The sequence below is a fragment of the Rhinoderma darwinii genome, chromosome 4 (genome assembly GCF_050947455.1).
Source record: "Rhinoderma darwinii isolate aRhiDar2 chromosome 4, aRhiDar2.hap1, whole genome shotgun sequence".
Classification (NCBI taxonomy): domain Eukaryota; kingdom Metazoa; phylum Chordata; class Amphibia; order Anura; family Rhinodermatidae; genus Rhinoderma; species Rhinoderma darwinii.
In genome coordinates this window covers 323,815,507-323,831,294 of record NC_134690.1, presented here as the reverse complement: position 1 = coordinate 323,831,294, position 15,788 = coordinate 323,815,507, and the positions used below count along the sequence as shown (strand labels likewise).

Genomic DNA, 15,788 nt, shown 5'->3' with positions numbered 1-15,788 from the left:
TTTGACCCCACAGTTTTTTTTTACTAAACTTATTGGAATTAGTCTGTAAAAGTGAAAATCTAGAAATGTTTAATTTTTACAAGAAATAAATGAGAAAAAGCACCCCAGCATTTGTAAAGCATCTTCTCCCGATTACGGCAATGCCCCATATGTGGTAATAAACTTCTGTTTGGACCTACGACAGGGCTCACAAGGGAAGGAGCACCATTTGGATTTTGGAGCGCAAATTTTGTTGGAATAGTTCTCTGTGCCATGTCGTGTTTGCAACGCCCTGCAGGGACCAAAACAGTGGAAACCTACCAAGAGTGACACCATTTTGGAAACTACATACAGTTTTAGCTCATATTTTTTCATTTTCACAATAGATTAAGCAGAAGAAGCACCACAACATTTGTAAAGCAAACTCCTCTGAGCACAGCAATACCCTGTATGTGGTAATGAGCTGCTGTTTGGACACACAGCAAGGCTTAGAAAGGAAGGAGCACCATTTGACTTTGAGCTCAAGTTTTGCTGGAATGGTTTGCAGCGCCATGTCACATTTGCAAAGTCCCTGAGGGGCCAAAACAGTGCAAAACCCGCAAAAGTGACCCCATTTTGGAAACTACACCCCTCATGGAATTTATCTAGCAGTATATAGTGACCCCAGGTTTATTTATTTTTTTGCTGAATTTATTGGGATTAGGAAGTGAAAATGAAGATCTACATTCTTTCCATTAAAATATTGCATTTTTTTTCATTTTCTCAAGGATTAAGAGGAGAAAAAGCACCCCAATACGTGTAAAGCAAATTCTCCTGAGTACGGCAATACCTCATATGTGGTAATAACCTGTGGTTTGGACACAGGGCTCAGAATGGCAGGAGTGCTACTTGGCATGCAGATTTTGCTTGATTGGTTTTTGGGCACCACGTTGCATTTGTGACCCCCATTTTGAAACTGCACCCCTCAAGGCATTTTTTAAAGGGGTGTAGTGAGAATTTTGACCCCACAGTTTTGTTTTTTTTTTAGAAACGAGCACTCAGTGGATGGTGCAAAGTGAAAATTTTAATTTTCCACAGGTATATGCCATTTTAGTGTACAATATGTTGTGCCCAGTTTGTGACACCGAAGGCAAATACCTCAAACTGTTAAGTGGGTTCTCCCGGGTACGGCAATGCCATATATGTGGACATAAACTGCTGTTTGGGTAAGCTGCAGGGCTCAGAACGGAGGGAGCGGCATTTGGAGCGCAGAATTTGCTTAGTGGCAGTTCGGTTTGGGGATTTGCTGGTATTTCAGTTTATAATGTAGGGGAATATGTAAGCTGTGCGGGGTACATCAGGGTATAATAAGAGGGTAAAACAATGCGTAAATAAATAATCCACAGATGTGTGGCCAGTGTCGCACTGATAAATAAAAAATCTTATCCGCTTTTGGAATGTGGTTAGATGTGGTTTTGCAATTCGGCCTGTACAGAGGACGTAGAGCTGGGCAATTCTGACCTAAATCAAAATCACGATTAATTGAACATGTAACCTCGATTACGATTATGGAGCGATTTAGGCCACACCTATTTTTGCATGCTTCGCCCCCTATTTGCATGCTACGTCATTAAATTAATGTTTATCCCCTGAGCCTGCTGTATACTACTATGTATACTATACACCCTGACACTGCCCCCACACAGTATATTGCCCCCATAGTGCTCCACACACAGTATAATGCCCCATAGCTGCCCCACACAGTATAATGCCCCTATAGTTGCCCTCCACAGTATAATACCCCCATAACTGCCCTCCGCACAGTATCATGCCCCCCCATAACTATCCTCCACACTGTTTAATGCCCAAATATATGTACCCCACACAGTATAAAAGTACCTCATAACTGCCTCTACGCTGAATAATGCCCAGACAGCTGCCCCAAATAGTGCCTGATAAAAATATTATACATACTCACCTAACCCGGTTACAATGACAGGTAGAGAGAGGCGCGATGACGTCACTGCCTCGCGTCCAGAGATACATAGTGAATGGTAGAGCAGGAACCTTACGTTCGTGTACCATTGGGTTCAACTGTATCTGCGTCATGAAGATGCAGATAGTGTTTAAACAGGAAAAAATAATTTAGAAAACCGTAATTCGCAAGAGGTCGATTAATTGCGCTGAATTTCGATTGAGTATTTTTCGATTAATTGCCCAGCTCTAAGATGAAGCACAGGTTTTCAATGTGCTTTACCTATATAAGCTGCACGGCCAAAAAAACTCATCAATTTGCAGTTTAATCACACTAAGCGCTTCAATGCGCAACACCTATCAATCCTTAAATGCTACGTCCACCACTTTTTTTTGCTCCAATGCATCAAAAAGAAAAACACGAAGCAACTTTTCAAGTAGTCTTGATTAAAATTACGGGACTTCCGGAGGCGGGACATTGCGAGTGGCCATGTTTTACCTCGGCTCCGTGCACCGCGCAGGGAATCCGGCGCATATCGCCTGCATCGGAGGCTCGCTGACCTCCTTCCAACGGTGGGTGAACAGAACACCCTCCTCTGCACCGTCTGAGCTGCTCTTTGCTCCGGGAGTCGACAGTGCCTCCATCGAGGCACGCTGCCTCAGAGGCCGCCAGCCATCTTGCGGCCTATTACCTCGCCACGAGCAGGGAAAGCCTGGTGGCAGCGCTGAAGCTGCTGCCTTGCATCTTCCCCTCAGAGAGGGTTTCGGCACCCTTGTATTGCCCACCAGGGACATTTGATCGCCGGTGGAGGCCACTGGCGTTGCCTGCCCACCTTCGACATCGGGGAGCCGTCGGCCATCTTGGGGCCTACCATCCTGCCCCATCCAGTGACAGAGGGTCTCTGCTGCCGGCCTTGAGACTGCTGGAGCATCTCCCCATCACACATGGGATCCCCGGTCAACTCGCAAAAGGGGAATGTGAGGCAGACTCTCCACTAGAGGGCTGAAATGCCCTTGCCTTGCTCCTTAGGGGAGCTCCGAGCCTTGGCGCCAACCACAGACATCACCAGCCTCCTTGATACCAGTGAGTCTGTCCAGTGCTGTGCGACCTGGCAGGGACTGAGGAGAGGCAACTTTGTGGACACTGCTACATTCCATCTCTGTGTAAGCGGACATTCGAGAGGGCAGAGATATCTTCTTGCTGCCTCACAGAAGAATTGGAACACCACGCTTGCTGCTGGCTTCTTCCTCACCATCAGGGAGTTGGCAGCCATCTTGCACTCTGCTCGCCTTCACCTCCCACAGTGAAGCATCTGGACCAGAGATACTGCCTGGTACTGAGTACAGTGTCTCCCCTTCCAACGACTAAATATAATCACCTGCTGAGTACAGAGGGCCAAATAGTGAACTACGGCGTGTATACATTGAACTTTGCTTCCCCCAACCCTGTAATACGTGGTTGCAACCTGTCACATATGTCATCTGGATAACTACATTGCCTGATATACTGGCATAACTGTTCATACTTCACTACCGTCTGACTTAAGCAATTGCTGAATGCTTGCGACATTGCTGCCACCTAGTGGTCATTATAACTTTGATCGCTACACCATCTTCTTCTTTACAAATTTCAAACCCCTATAGGATGCTTATGCCACAACCCTAAAAACGTAGGAGACGACCCGTCTGACCTAATTTAGCCCTACCATCTCGCTCAGTCTTGATAATTGACAAAATTTCTTCAGACATGCTCAACCTCCACGTCTTACTAGGCAATCTCAAGGGTCCGAGTCTAAAGCAGAAGCAATGACAAAGGGAGAAACCGGCAAAGAAAAAACAGGGGCCTAGACATCCTCAGACTCAGTCTGCACCAGTGTCTTTTCCTCACTCACCGAAGCTTCTCCAAACCGGAGACATCACTCCACCAAACCTATCTCCGGCTGACAGTCCTCTGTCCTCCCCACTTATAGATCATCATCATGCCACTGTAGTGGCAGAAGAGGTATCTCGCTACGGATGCCTTTATTTGACTAGAGAATGGATCTGATTCATGCCTTCATTAACTCAGCACTTGCGCAGATTGCCACAAACGCGCAAAAAATAGTGGACCTGGAGAACCACGTGCTGGCATGCGAAACTACAGTGTCTGACCTGGATAATTCGGTAGCTCAACACCAAAATGCAGAAATCATTCTGAAAGATAATCTGGAGGACCTGGAAAACAGGGAGAGACGGAACAATCTGCGCTTTGTAGGAATTCCTGAACACATTGTGGGCAATGATCTCATACAACTTCTCAGAACTGACCTTCCTCCCGCCCTCCAACTGGATCTTCTGCCTGACCCATTCAGCATTGAGCTGGCTCACAGAAATGGCCCCCCGAGGGGGAAGAGAGTAAACCTCACTCAGTTATAGCGAATACCCTAACTGGGCAATCAAGGAGCATGTGCGAAGGGCTTATAGACAGGCCAAGAACTTGCAGGTCAGGGGCTCTAAACTCCTTATTTTCCAGTACTTCTCCTCAGCAGTCTCCTTGAAAATAAAGGCGTTCACGCAAATATGCCATCATCTACATGAGCAGGGAATACGTTTCCAACTTCTGTATCCAGCAAAGCTCAAGGTGACTGAAAATGGCTGAACCAACTTCTACGGGGACCCTGGAGCAGCTTGGCGTCACTTCCTCAGAGATGTCCCTGCCTGACCTGCCATTGCTTTGTGAAGATTTGGGGACACTTCTATTTTATATTCCTCAGTGCCTTACCACATGTTGCGTATTTGCACTGTAACGCTGCTATTGTTTTTTTCTTAGATGTCTTGTATTACTACTTTCCATTGTGTGATACACATATTGTTCACTTTACCTAACTTTTTTTTTTTTTTTTTTACAAACTCAGGTATTTCCCTATCCCCTTCTCCCCTGGACACGTATTCCCCTCCTGGGTCGCTATATTCTGGGATCTACTGCTCGCTGGGACAGCGGACCCCGAACTTATAATTCATCACATTCCTGCTTTGAGACCGCCCCTACAGGGATAGGATGAGTACCCTTTAGAGCACTATAGACACACCTGTTGTCACGCCTTCCGCATTACGAATGGTCAGTTGGAACGTTGCTGGCCTAAACACTGTAGTCAAACGTAAAAAGGTAGTAACATACCTGAAGCGACTGAGACCCCAGCTAATTTTCCTAGAGGAGACACACTGGCGTGAGGGTGATGGGGGTTCCTTGAGGGCCCCATGGTTGGGTGACTGTTACACAGCCTCATATACCTCTAAATCTAGAGGGGTGGCTATTCTTTTTCACAAATCTCTGGACCTGACTGTTCACGATATATACTCAGACCATGGTGGACATTTCCTGTATATTGAGGTTACCATTAACACGCACAGATCTAGCCTTGTAAACATATATGCACCCGTTCACCCCAACGCAGACTTTTACTCACTTTTCTACTCCAGAAACATATACATACTCGGATCCTGGGTGGTGACTTTAACCTCCCCCTAATCTCCGAAGTAGACCGATCCAACGCGGCTACACAAGACCGCGCGGGGGCCTCTGCTCTCCTTACACTCATGGAACACCTCTATGTGTGATCCCTGGCGTGTAACCCATACCTCCTCCCGGGAATACACGTACTTTTCACATGTCCACAACACTCACTCGAGAATGGACTATTTTCTTATATCGGATTCCCTTTTTTCATCATCTTATAGAATTTTTGACTTTTGACGAAAAGTACAGCATTTTGTATCAAACACCCGGTCTATACAATGCCCCTCCACCCAGCAATGGGGTCTATTTGGGATACTGCCACCTTCCATGACCCCTCTCGAAGAATCACAAAAAACTATTATATCTATGCAGCGGCTAGGAAGGCGATCCTTCAGGTTTTGATAAAGAAAGCATGTGTGGGGGACACATCGTATTTTCCTAGAAAAAGTATGGATTGGGTAGAAACCTCCCTTTGAAAAGAGCACAAAAAACAAATCTTTTTTTAAGTTATGGTAGAACTTTATACCTCTGTTACCACTTCATATAAAACAAAAACTAATTGCATGCTTTGGTTCCACAACTTGGTATCTGGAACATCAGCTGACTGGTGTGGCACCGATTACAATAGGATTCCTTAATATCTGTACTACCTCATGATGACCACGGAGGATACATGTGTCCATCTCCTTTCCCCTCCTCCCTCCCTCTATTCTTCCCCTTCCCGTTTGGTGTATTTAGTGTGTGTTATGTGCTCTGACTTTTTTTTACACTTTTTCAATTTGTTTTTGGGGCAAAATCTCTGACCCCATCGTTTTATCAATTATCATTTGATTTATACTATATAATATGTGCAATGTTCTACATGTTCAGAGATGCTGTCGTCATGGGACATCTTGTTGATTCTTTGTTTGTAACGTTTGAAAAAAGAAAAAATACAAGCATAAAAAAATATTAGAATTGCAGTTTCTAAGGCTATGTTCATACAGAGTTTTGACGCGGAAACCGCTCCGCAAAACTCGCCAAAAAACGGCCCGAAAATGCCTCCCATTGATTTCAATGGGAGGCGTGGGAGGTTTTCTCCCGTGAGCGGTAAAACCCGCCTCGCGGGAGAAAGAAGGGACATGCCCTATCTTCGGGCGTTTACGCCTCTGACCTCCCATTGACTTCAGTGGGAGGCAGAGAAAGCGTATTTCGCTGCGTTTTATGCCCGCGTCGCTCAATGGCCGCGGGCGAAAAACACTGCGAAAATAGTCGTGCAGGGAGAGGAAAATCTTCTTCAAACTTCTAAATGGAATTTTGAGGCAGAAATTCCGCCTGCAAAAAACTGTGTGAACATAGCCTAAAGCTCCTATGCAGACCATTGTATTCCCATGGTAAAACTACAAACAAACCCTGTTTAGTCGGACCCTGCAGTCAGGCTCCCTTTCATCGGACCCTGCAGTCAGGCTCCCTTTCATCGGACCCTGCAGTCAGGCTCCCTTTCATCGGACCCTGCAGTCAGACTCCCTTTCATCGGACCCTGCAGTCAGACTCCCTTTCATCGGACCCTGCAGTCAGGCTCCCTTTCATCGGACCCTGCAGTCAGGCTCCCTTTCATCGGACCCTGCAGTCAGGCTCCCTTTCATCGGACCCTGCAGTCAGGCTCCCTTTCATCGGACCCTGCAGTCAGGCTCCCTTTCATCGGACACTGCAGTCAGGCTCCCTTTCATCGGACCCTGCAGTCAGGCTCCGTTTCATCTGCCCCATATATACCCAAAGTATTATAGCAAGAAATAAGAGAAAGACAAAAGGGAGTTTGACTGCAGGATTAAACCACACAGGGCTTGTTTTTCAGCTGTAACCAGACTTCTGTAACAGATATAAACATCCCATGCAGCATAATAGTCTTATCCCTGTGTGATGCCGCTTTCTAGTCCAAATAATATCCTCCTATCTGCTTCAGACAATCAACTTACATCATTTTCAGGGACCACAGAGTCTAGCCTCCTAACAGAAATAAATGTGATCAGTTTTACACAAAAAGTAATGAGCTGTAGAGAAAAGCAAGCACGTAAGTAACGAATTGCAACATACATTCCCACACCGGAAGAACTGAGTGAAATAACATGGCAGATGACAAAACGTACAATGAAGCACAAAAGCCACTCGTCAGGACAAGTGGTCATGGCCCACAAAGGAAACTGTTGTATCAAGTATTCTGGCATTGACATGTAAAAACACTCTTCAGCATTTAAGAGTTTTTGTGAAACATACAACATGACACATGCAGTGAAGCTTACTACATTGGCAATACTGACTAAAGGATTTATTTTTATGAAGGAATTTTTACATATACAAATAAAAAGCAAATCTAAAACTACTCAATGCAAAAATTTAGGTGGTTCAATAATGAATCACTTGAAATAATTAAAGTGCAAAAAAAGTAAGTGAACCCTTGGGCATTACCTGGATTTCTGCATTACTTATAACATTTAAAGTCAAAAGTAATTTGTATAAAATCTATTCTAATGCATAATTAAAATAAATATGACTGTACATACAGTATGTATAATAGTCACCATTTTATTCAGATCAAAATCAATAGAAACATTGTAAAGCCTTCACAAAGTAATACACTTGACTAAAATTATTGCTGACCCTGATAAGTTCGGGAAGTTTGTAGAACAGTCTTATGCCAATTGATGCAGTCAGTCAACACTAGTTGGAATTAAATATAGCGATTGGCAGAGTTGTTGATGTTTTCCTACCAGTTTGTGTTTTGCGCTCATGCATGCATAAATGCTAACATCCTCACTTAGGCAATCATAACATGCAGGTTTATGGAAAATGACTTCATAGGAAAGTCTAACTGCTCTTCTATACCGGAAAATTTCACCCATATGGTAAACAAGTATATTTGAAGGTTAGAAGCTCTGCAGCAGCCGAGTTGTATATTGCAGTGCCAGACACTGAGTGCATCCATACAGTGTACAGCCCCACACGGGTCGGATTGGCTGCAGAAAATCCGACCCAGACACTGCAGGGAGTTCCGACCAAAAGCCTGTACCAAATTGTGTTTCATTTGGTGCAGATTTTCGGCCGGATTTAGCGCTGCAGAAAGGGGGAAGAGGGAGATTAAAATAAGGAAAAAAAAAAAAAACCTCCCCTGACATTTCTCATAGCGAGTAGTCCTTTGCTTCCTCGGTTGGCCTCTGGGTAACCGACGTCCTTGAATGAGATGTCATCTCACGTAACACTGCACCAGTGAAAGCAGGGTACACGGTCTTAGTTTATTCTGTTCCAAAGAGACTGAATGGAGTGGAGGACACGCATGCGCACCACTGCTCCGTTCATTGTCGGACTCAAGGGGCCCGATCTCCTGATCGCTAGGGGGGGCTGACCCCCAGCGATCAGATATTTATCACTTATCTTGCAGATACGTGATTAATGCTTTTGGTGGGATAAACCCTTTAAGGTTTTGTAGTTGGCCGAGTCAAAGTTCTAACTTGAATCCCATTAAGATGCTGAGGCAAGACCTTAAAGAGAACCTTTCACTTCCCCAAACATGTGCAGCCGAGTGCAGCATGTTATAGGAAAGGTTCACAATCACTGTCCCACATAAAATTATTTTTCTAACTCCCTCTGTTATTTACAGATCGGTGCCGTTATATATGGCGCCCGATACGTAAATAAGCACCTGGACTGTCAATGGGTCGTTTCGAACTAACTTAAAGGCAAGGGGGCGTGATGTCTTCGCTCGGACACTGTCCAATCAGCTGCGGACAGTGTCAGGGCGGCTTGCGCGGTATTCCCTTCCGCGAGAACACACACAGACTTGTGGTTGTGCTGCAGATAGCGTGCGCGCGCCTTTTATCGTAATAATCCGGTGTCCCTTTGTGCGCACACACCAGAAGAGGACATCAATGCACAAGCGCGGGATTTTGTGTGCTGGGGAAGGCGAGGAGCTGTCAATCAAAATGTAAACTCGGAAAGACTTGAGGAATGAAGATTTGACACTCTTCAAATGAAGATATGACTTTTATGCTCATTAGAACACTCTGTGGGAACACTAAAAAACTGAATACTAAAGCTACAGAGCCGACTAAGACGACAATTATAGGTTATATAGAAATTATTTTTCACCCACTACCAGATATTACTGGTTTAATAGGTGAAATGCTGTTGACAGATTCCCTTTAATGCCCTACGTGTAATGAGATTTGCTTTTCATCCACTCAGTTTCATATGCTTGCGTTTTCCACACTGCTTGATCAGATAAAGAACACTGCTTCTCTTGAAGGTTTGATATATAAAATAGCAGCACTTACTAGGTACTCTAACTTGGTAGTGATTTAATACTGTGAGGGCTTCAACTGCTTCAGTCTTGGTTTCCCATTCAAGCAGACCGGACAAAGTTTTTGATGACGCTGTGGAAAACACAGAATGTTAGCTTAAAACGTACCTAACTTTTCAGGAGATTTTCAGAATAAGCTGTCAGATGTTCGTACATGAGGAATAACACTATTTCTGGCCATTATGCGACCTGTATTCTGCATTATTTAGGGGAGAGGGATATAGAATATATATATATATACACACACGTACGTACGTACGTACGTACGTACGTACGTACGTACGTACGTACGTACGTACGTACGTACGCGGTAGCATGGAGGGCATTATACAGCAGTACTTCGTAATGTGCTTGAAAATCCAGCACTGGGGTGACATAGAAATCCCACCAGAAGCCTGTCTCTCTCGATCTGCTCCTACTGCCTCCCCCTGTTCTCCCATGTGTGTTACTCACTCTCTGCTCTCTCCTCCCCTCTCCATAGACATGTATAGCCAGGCAGTAAAGTGACCTCCCACCTTCTGCAGCCCATTTTGCTCTGAAACCAGAGATGGACAATGCTTGATAACAGGGGGTGGACAGCAGATTACAGGAAGGGAAACATCTAGTGGCAGTAACTTTACACAAAATTTGCATGGATAAGACCACTACATTCTTCGTTCACATTTGCATCAGGGTTCCATCGGACCTTTCCATCAGGTGAACCCATGAACGGAAACCAAACTGAAACAATAGCTTTCTGTTTGCATTACAATTGATTTCAATGGTAATTCATCTTTTGCAAATGGTTTCCGTTTGTCACCATTCTGTAAGGTTTACGTTGTTTTGACGGAATCAATAGCGTAGCCGACAGCGCTACTGATTCAGTCAAACAGAAAACCATGAACGGAACCCAGATGCAGATGTGAATGAAGTCGAAGTAAATTACAAAGTTGATCTACATCAGATATAATAATATTAGGTTAGCATAAGTGGTTTGGAAATGTAGTGTCCATGTAAATAGGGAGTAAAAACCAAAGTCATGACCAGGATTAGGAATATTAAAAACATTATTTTACTGGGAGAGTAGTAGGCTAGTGTAGAATCTTATAGTTGCATGTGGCTTATATTATTAGCACTTGGCAAAAATCTGCATGAAGGTTGCATGTAACTTTCTTCTTAACAGGAAACTCCGATTTAAGGCAATTACATATCACGACCATAAGGGTATGTTCACACAGTTTTTTTTAGCACTGCTCGTGACGCGGAAACCGCACCAAAAAACGCCTGCCATTGAATTCAATGGGAGGCGGAGGAGTCTTTTTCCCGCAATCGGAAAAAAACCCTCGCGGGGGAAAAGAGTGATGCCTTTTCTTCAGGCGTTTCCGTCTCTGACCTCCCATTGACATCAATGGGAGGCAGAGAAAAGTTTTCACTGCGATTTTTGCCTGCGGCGCTCAATGACCACGGCTGAAAAACGCCACAAAAAAAATGGCAAAGGGTGCAGGCAGGTTCCTGATGGAATTTTGAGGCAGATTTTTCTGCCAGCAAAAAACTTAGTGTGATCTAGGCCTTAAAGGCAAAAGACAGTAAAAGAGGATTTTCTTGCGGAGTTCATTGGAGGATGCAGAAGACAGGGTATAGGCTGCTGCCACTAGGCGGCAGCACTAAGCTACATAGGGACGTACCTAGTCTGCAGTTTGCTCCTACTAATTCTATACAACCAGTAGAAGCCAACAGAAGGTAAATTGTACACCTAAAATAAAACACTGGATAGGTCAGAGCCGAGAAGGAACCACATCCAGGAAAACCAGACGATGGCTAAAAATAACTGGGTGGGAGCTGTGTCACACCAATGAACTCAGCGAGAATAGAATTTTACAGGTGAGTAACAAAAAATGCTCTTTTCTCGCTCGTGTCATTAATGGGGGTTTCCCATGACATTTATGACCTATCCACAGGATAGGTCATAAATGTCAGATAGGTACGGGTCCCAGAGGTGGGACCCACATCTATCTCTAGAACGGGGCCCCCTAAACAGTGTTCTGTCACTCTGTGATGCGGCAGAAGCAGGTGAACTCCGACCACGACTTCGGAAACAGTGTAGCTTGCTGAGCTACGCGGTTTCTGTAAGTCCCATTGAACTGAATGGTAGTTAAGGAAACCGTGTAGCTTGCATGCTACGCTGCTTCCGTAACTGCTATTCACTACTATGGGAGTTACGGAAACCGCATAGCTCAGTGAGCTACGCTGTTTTTGTAACTCCTGACCATATAGTCAGGAAGTGGCTGGGGAAGCAGAGGGAGCAGAAAAACGGTAGAATAGGGTTTAGGGGGCCCCCGTTCTAGGGATAGGTGCGGGTCCCAGAGGTGGGACCCGCAGCTGACATTTAGAACATATCCCGTCATAAATTTCTCTAATGGGAAAGCACCTTTAAGGGACACATAAAAGACTGTGGGATGTCCTAGAGCAGATTGCTGCTATGGATAACCCAACCTATCTACTGTTTAGTGCAGAACTTGTGACCTGTAGATGCATCCAAGTATCTAATCGTTCAGACCCTTAACTTAGTAAGGTGTAGAGGAGGGGACCCCGTAGTGTCCTTAAACACCTAAGTAGCAGATCCAAGGCACACCGAATAGACCTCCAGAGCTTTAGTGGAATGTGCAATGAGTCGGAAGGGAGCTCCTTTGCAGAAAATGCCTCACAAATGGCCATCCTGATTCGTTGAATGAATGGAGCATTAGATGCTGTCCAGCTGACTAAAGGAGACTCGTATCGGTAAAATAATGGCTTCAGACAGAGATCTGAAGAACTACATCCAGATGGGAGTGGAAAGCATTCCCGAGAATGGGAAGCAGAGGGTAAAACACGGATACTCCTTGAAAGCACCAGAGAGGGAGAACGGCAGGGAAGAACTGCCAACTGAGACATCCTTCATGAGGGAAAAAAACAAACAAAAAAAAAAAAAAACACCAGCGGGAGGAGACAGCGACCAAAAATTGGTAACTTCTAGAAAGAAGCCAGGGAGAGAACGCACACAGAGGCTGTAAAGAGAGGACTACATGACTCCTTGTGGTGCGACTATAGAAACATCCTTCTGGAGAAAAGGCTTCACGTCAGGTTGAGGACAAAGGTCGCAAGAACAGGGTGGAAAAGGTAGAGCCTGCCCCATGTGAGAACAAAGAGCAAGCCTTGCTTGGAAAAAAATAAATATTTTTTTTTTTAACAATCATGTCATGAAACAGTGATTTTAAAAGCTGGTGAAAGGCTGAAGTGTTCCCTGGGCGTGAAGAGAGCTTTCCTGGCCAAGCCAGAAGGTCCAAAGGGCTATAAACTGGGTGCATTTGTAGTTTAAAATGGACAAAACCAGTCTACATTAAGGGTTCCTCAAAAGGAATCATGACAGTATATTATGTGTGGATGAGGGGAACCTCTCTTAGGTCCAGCCGTTCTCTGCTAAGGGAGTCAGCTACCCATTTCTCCACACCCAAGATGTGGACCCAGTAAGAGCCAAACCACAGTAATAGATGGAACGTGACTCTCCGCTCACAATAGGATCCTAGCTGACACTGACATCACCGCTGAGCTGTGGGTCCCACTAAGTAGAGGAAGAGGTCCTACGGAATAGTTGGAAAGAGGAGTCCCCAACTGGAGTGTGCGACTTAATGCCAAGCAGGACTGGAGATAGATCCTAGTGAGCCATAAATCGCCTGAGGGAGAGGATGAGAGTAAAACTAAGTAAGGGACAGGCATTCCCACTGAAAAGCTTGGATGCTTTCTTGCATAGAGATTAGCCTGTGTTGGGAAAGAAGGACCCTGGCTGACTTGGCAAAGGATACCAGGGAGGAAAAAAAAACAAAAAACTATTCTCATGTAACATGAAGGAAAGAAAAGTGGATGGGCGAGCATAGCGCTATACTCACCTATTCCCGTTTACTGACCCCATCTATCCTCCTTCTGCTGTCCTTGGGAGTAACAGAAGAGTCATTGCATCTTTATACACTGTGGGAATTCGCTGGAATAGTGAGATAGCAGACAGGACTACGGGGTGATACTATGGCTGGTGGGTAACAGAGGAGCTGGACTTCTATGTTACACTACTTGCACAACAGACCAAGAGTGTGAAAATTCAGCACTGTTCGCCCTCCCCATTTGGGGACAAACAGGGAGGCCAATGTGTCTGTTTCCCATCTAGAGAACAAATATCAAACTAAAATAAATAAAAGCCAGAAAACCTGCAAATGCAGGGATGTCTGCCTCCAACAGACAGGAAGCTAAAACGGATTAGCTAATTGTCTGCAGTAGGGCCTGTGTAGGAGGAGCGAACACCTTTTTTTTTTTGCTTAGTGTGGCCTCAAGTGGAAGCAGCCTATACCCACAGTCTTCTAGGTCCTTCAATGACACGAGCAAGAAAATGATACAGTGAAACCTCTCCAGACAACCGGCCTTTTGAGTAGACACACCCTTCCAGACTGAATTTCTCTGTGATAGATTTTCCCCACCCTGCTAGTCTATGGAAACTGCCCCTCTATAAGCAGACCACCCCCGAATCTGATCAACCACCACTTTTTTTTTTTTTTTTAGCAAACTTTTCAGTGAAAACCCCTTTAAGAACAAAAAAACAAAACAAAAAAAAAACAACGACAAATTGGACTTCCATGCACTGTTAATCATCTAAGTGCAGGTGCGTGCCGAGCCGCATTACCATACCGGAGAGAGCAGGAAGAGAATACTTGCTTGGCACATCAAGGGAGAGAAATTGCCAGCATAGCACCACATCATGAGGATAGGGTGAGCAAGAGGAGGAGCATTTCCAGCACCATAGAGAGTCATAGGAAAGGAGGTAGGCTATCAGATAAGGAGATGGTGCAACAAGCTGCACTAAACAGCCTGCAGGACTGCCACTGGTGTGTCAAGGTTAGCAGCGAGGGCAGAAATAAAGAGGGGAGCCACGCTGGGGTCTAGAAAGGAGAGGGGAGCCACGCTGGGGTCTAGAAAGGAGAGGGGAGCCACGCTGGGGTCTAGAAAGGAGAGGGGAGCCACGCTGGGGTCTAGAAAGGAGAGGGGAGCCACGCTGGGGTCTAGAAAGGAGAGGGGAGCCACGCTGGGGTCTAGAAAGGAGAGGGGAGCCACGCTGGGGTCTAGAAAGGAGAGGGGAGCCACGCTGGCGTCTAGAAAGGAGAGGGGAGCCACGCTAGGGTCTAGAAAGGAGAGGGGAGCCACGCTGGGGTCTAGAAAGGAGAGGGGAGCCACGCTGGGGTCTAGAAAGGAGAGGGGAGCCACGCTGGGGTCTAGAAAGGAGAGGGGAGCCACGCTGGGGTCTAGAAAGGAGAGGGGAGCCACGCTGGGGTCTAGAAAGGAGAGGGGAGCCACGCTGGGGACTAGAAAGGAGAGGGGAGCCACGCTGGGGACGAAGAATGGAGAGGGGAGCCACGCTGGGGACGAAGAATGGAGAGGGGAGCCACGCTGGGGACGAAGAATGGAGAGGGGAGCCACGCTGGGGACGAAGAATGGAGAGGGGAGCCACGCTGGGGACGAAGAATGGAGAGGGGAGCCACGCTGGGGACGAAGAATGGAGAGGGGAGCCACGCTGGGGACGAAGAATGGAGAGGGGAGCCACGCTGGGGACGAAGAATGGAGAGGGGAGCCACGCTGGGGACGAAGAATGGAGAGGGGAGCCACGCTGGGGACGAAGAATGGAGAGGGGAGCCACGCTGGGGACGAAGAATGGAGAGGGGAGCCACGCTGGGGACGAAGAATGGAGAGGGGAGCCACGCTGGGGACGAAGAATGGAGAGGGGAGCCACGCTGGGGACGAAGAATGGAGAGGGGAGCCACGCTGGGGACGAAGAATGGAGAGGGGAGCCACGCTGGGGACGAAGAATGGAGAGGGGAGCCACGCTGGGGACGAAGAATGGAGAGGGGAGCCACGCTGGGGACGAAGAATGAGAGGTGAGCCACGCTGGGGACGAAGAATGAGAGGGGAGCCACGCTGGGGACGAAGAATGAGAGGGGAGCCACGATGGGGACGAAGAATGAGAGGGGAGCC

At 46.3% G+C, this 15,788-nt stretch overlaps 1 protein-coding gene across 2 annotated transcripts in view; it reads right to left on the bottom strand.

The window, feature by feature from the left end:
* The window catches only part of HNRNPLL (heterogeneous nuclear ribonucleoprotein L like), a 162,758-nt gene that overhangs the window by 9,235 nt on the left and 137,735 nt on the right, over positions 1-15,788 (bottom strand). For both annotated transcript variants that reach the window (XM_075862799.1, XM_075862800.1), the window contains one exon: positions 9,736-9,834. In XM_075862799.1, the coding sequence (XP_075718914.1) occupies positions 9,736-9,834 (99 nt within the window). The remainder of the gene's footprint in view (positions 1-9,735; positions 9,835-15,788) is intronic.